General features: G+C 36.1%; 1 protein-coding gene across 2 annotated transcripts; it reads left to right on the top strand.

Moving 5' to 3' along the window:
• Positions 1-372: 372 nt before the first annotated feature.
• Positions 373-3,275, top strand: LOC121971680 (probable protein S-acyltransferase 1). Of its 2 annotated transcripts, XM_042523060.1 has the most exons (6): positions 373-696; positions 1,088-1,291; positions 1,394-1,699; positions 1,813-2,046; positions 2,156-2,666; positions 2,935-3,275. In XM_042523060.1, exons 1-5 carry the CDS (start codon positions 646-648, stop codon positions 2,663-2,665), a joined length of 1,305 nt encoding a protein of 434 aa, XP_042378994.1. In that variant the 5' UTR covers positions 373-645; the 3' UTR covers position 2,666; positions 2,935-3,275. The 2 variants fall into 2 exon arrangements, with proteins under 2 accessions (XP_042378994.1, XP_042378995.1); XM_042523061.1 differs by lacking the exon at positions 1,088-1,291.
• Positions 3,276-3,569: the final 294 nt, after the last annotated feature.

Genomic DNA, 3,569 nt, shown 5'->3' with positions numbered 1-3,569 from the left:
TGTTTTGTTATTTTAGGGGTTCATGGTTTTTTAAATCATAATTTATCCTGCCAAATTTAAAATGTTATTCCATTTTATCCAACATTTTAACACTATTAAGCATTTAATTTAAACATTAATCAATAACAACATAGCTAATGAGAATCAGACATGAGCTCTCATCCTCCCATCATTCATGGCATGGCAGAGGTAGATTTCGACAAGTGTTTTGGAAGTTTAAAGAGGAGGTATTTTAACATTCATTGAACTTAGGGTTGTTTTTTTTTTTTGAAAAAGTTTACTTTTTTAACGGGGGATTTTTGAACATTGAAGGACTTCAATGCAGTTTCCCCTTTCTTATATTTTTCCAACCACCGTTGCCACTGTGAGTCAACAAATTGCCGCGGAAAGGCCGCAGCAAGAGGAGTAATCGAGAAGAGCGCGCACCGGCCAAACGAATGCAGAGACCGCTTTCCCTAATTAGAGGCGACAACCGAGAGGCATGAGCTGGGGAAGACTGGTTCTGATCCCCAACACCGTGGAAAAGGAAGAGGAAGCCGATCGGGAGAGCTAGAGAAAGAGGGAACCGAAGATCAATTTCTTGGGAATTCGAGTGTTTCTGACCTAAAATTTGGATCTGGATCGAAAAAATTGTTCCTTGTTGGGATGGAAATGTCCCAACTGAAGCGGCTATACACGGTTTGGAAAGGAAACAATGTAAGGAATTCTCCCCCCTTTTGGTTATTGTGAAATTGGCGAAGAATTAGGTTTATATCGTTTTGTTCAACAATTTCTGCATCATATTTCATTTATCGCTCAATTCTTAACATCGCTTTGGATGATTGGCCATGATTTGAAGATGCATTCTTTTTGTAGACTAATCTTCATTAATTCTTGAACATATAATTTCATATAAAACACCATTTTCCTCTGCTTCAACAAAACCTTAGCAAATCTTTATAAACGAAGTTATATGCAACAAATCAATCAGATTTGAGTGATGTGGATAAAAAATCAAGTGTATGTGTAGAATTACTCTATGGTAATCATTTATGATCGACTTGCAAAAATTTTGCAACTACCGATCACAATGTTTTCTGTTTCTCAGAGATTCTTCTGTGGTGGGAGGTTGATATTTGGTCCAGATGTTGCTTCACTTTTTCTGACTATGTTTCTAGTCGCTGCTCCATCAATTGCATTTTGCTTGCAAGCAGTTGTTAAAATACATAAACATGAAGAGATTGACAGCAACCACCATAATCAAATACTTGGGTTTCCAGTATTGATCATTGCAATTCTGGTCACAGTAGCAGTAAGTCGTATATTATAAAACAGCACCTATATATTCAGATAAGCACTTGAATTAAGGCACATCGAAGTTGTCGATTGAGAAACTTATATTTTTGTTATGCAGGATTTGTGTTTTCTTGTAATGACTTCTAGCAGAGATCCAGGAATAATACCAAGGAATCCTAGAGCACCTGATTCTGCAGCGTTTGATTTTACCCCTCGCTCGATGGAATGGGTCAGTCAAGCAACTCCAAACATCAGGTTACCGCGTACGAAAGATGTTAATGTCAACGGTTTCAATGTAAGAGTTAAGTTTTGTGACACATGTTTATTCTATCGCCCGCCCCGTGCTTCTCATTGCTCGGTCTGCAACAATTGCGTTCAAAAGTTTGATCACCATTGTCCATGGGTTGGTCAGTGCATTGGTGTAGTAAGTATCCTACACATTTTCAGGCTTCAAATTAAATATGTCAATTACTGAAAGGAGTGCACCCATCTTTTGTTTTTGTTTTTGAGTTTGAGCAACTCCTCTTAAATATGCAGCGCAACTATCGGTCCTTCTTCTTGTTCATCTCATCGTCAACCTTTCTATGTATATATGTCTTCACTTTCTCATGGTTAAACATACTCGGAGAACGAAAAAATTATGAGAATTCTATCTGGAGGTCTATGAGAGGCGAGATTGTATCGCTTATTCTCATCATTTATACCTTCTTATCGGTTTGGTTCGTAGGTGGTTTGACAGCATTCCATCTCTACTTACTCAGCACCAATCAGGTAGTTCTAAAGCTTCATGACCATAATTGTGTGTTTTACATTTTGACTTTGTATGTAAGATTTCATATCTGAGTATTAACTGAACAACTATTTGTTTCCTTTTCTGCAGACAACATACGAGAACTTCCGTTATCGCTATGATAAGAAGGAGAATCCATATAACAAGAGCTTGTTTGGAAATGTTAAAGATGTCTTCTTCTCAAAGATTCCTCCTTCCTTGAATGACTTCCGGGCATGGGTACTCCAGGATGCAATTCGCGATTCTGCTTCTCCAGATGGTTTGCTAGAAATTGTTGGCATAAAGGAGAAAGTTGACTTAGAGATGGGCAATACCAATGAATTTGATGGCATAAAGCCCATTCCGAGCATATTGCAAAACTCGGATTACACTGCAATTGAGGACAATTATCTGCAGAAAGGAAAACTCAAAGATGATTCGTCATATCGATTAGCTTTTCCTGGTAATCAGGAACCTATAGAAGAAGAACCTGTTTACACCAAGCAAAGCTGCACAAAAGCGGATGGATTGACTATGGATGAAAGGATTGATGAAGAAAGTAGATCACATGAGAGTCCATGTCATCCTGATCATGGCGATGGTCGCTTCCTAAGGAAATAAGGTATGAGCTTGAAATGCTATACACATGAATCGGAACTAACAATGACTAAAACCCATTGCATATTGATCAACTACATAAATCAAAAAAATGCATGGCCTCTAATATGGTCCACAACCCAAATGAAGATCTAGATCAACAATTAGATTTAGAAATTAACAAATATTCTTGTTTAGTTTAACTAGACACAAACCATATCTCATGAATAAAGGATTACTTATTTTCTCCTATAATTTTTTTGGAGCTTATGTTCTGCTACTTGATTTTGCAGGAATACTTGCTTAGCTTTTTGGAAGTTAGAGTGTGACCACTACGTATTGAAGAGAGTCATTGCTCATATTTTTTGCTCAACAAGAAACGTTCGTCATTCAGTATTTTCCATGTTCAGTCTCCTTCTGATTGTATTTTTATACGGCTCAACAAAGGAAGAATGTACTTTGGTGTTCTGAAGCCTGAGAGTAATTTGGTTCTGAAGTAGTGAAGGGCTTTTAGTTTTGAGCAAAGTGGAAGAATTTTTTTTATACTGTTATTTTTATCATTTATTTCTACTGTACATAAGCTGAAACTTTGTTTTTGTTGCACCATTGATAAGAATCAAATTGCGTTTTATTCCATTATTTAAAATATTGAAAAAAATTTATTATATCGAAATGAGTTATTTTAGGTCATCTAGATCTGACTTGATGAATGGTCTTTAAATTTCTTTTCAGAAATTTTTAAGGGATGAAGAACATTGGAATCATGAGACTCTCAAGACATAACTAGCTATTAAGTACTTTTGATAAAAAATATTTGATTTGACTTTTTCAAGTCAAAACTACCATCTAAAACTAGATTAATGATCTAGAAATTGACTATGAACTTGACATTGACTATAAGTCACTTTTGGTCCAAAACTACTTAATA

Source organism: Zingiber officinale, chromosome 4A, assembly GCF_018446385.1.
Source record: "Zingiber officinale cultivar Zhangliang chromosome 4A, Zo_v1.1, whole genome shotgun sequence".
In the NCBI taxonomy this organism is placed as follows: Eukaryota; Viridiplantae; Streptophyta; class Magnoliopsida; order Zingiberales; family Zingiberaceae; genus Zingiber; species Zingiber officinale.
The sequence above is the reverse complement of the archived record's forward strand: the minus strand, read 5'-3'. Positions and strand labels throughout refer to the sequence as shown.

Coding starts and splice junctions, on each gene's coding strand:
- LOC121971680 (XM_042523060.1), top strand. CDS start 646: ATGGAAATGTCCCAACTGAAGCGGCTATACACGGTTTGGAAAGGAAAC. Junction 1,700..1,812: donor TTGGTCAGTGCATTGGTGTA/GTAAGTATCCTA, acceptor TTAAATATGCAG/CGCAACTATCGGTCCTTCTT. Junction 2,047..2,155: donor ACTTACTCAGCACCAATCAG/GTAGTTCTAAAG, acceptor CCTTTTCTGCAG/ACAACATACGAGAACTTCCG.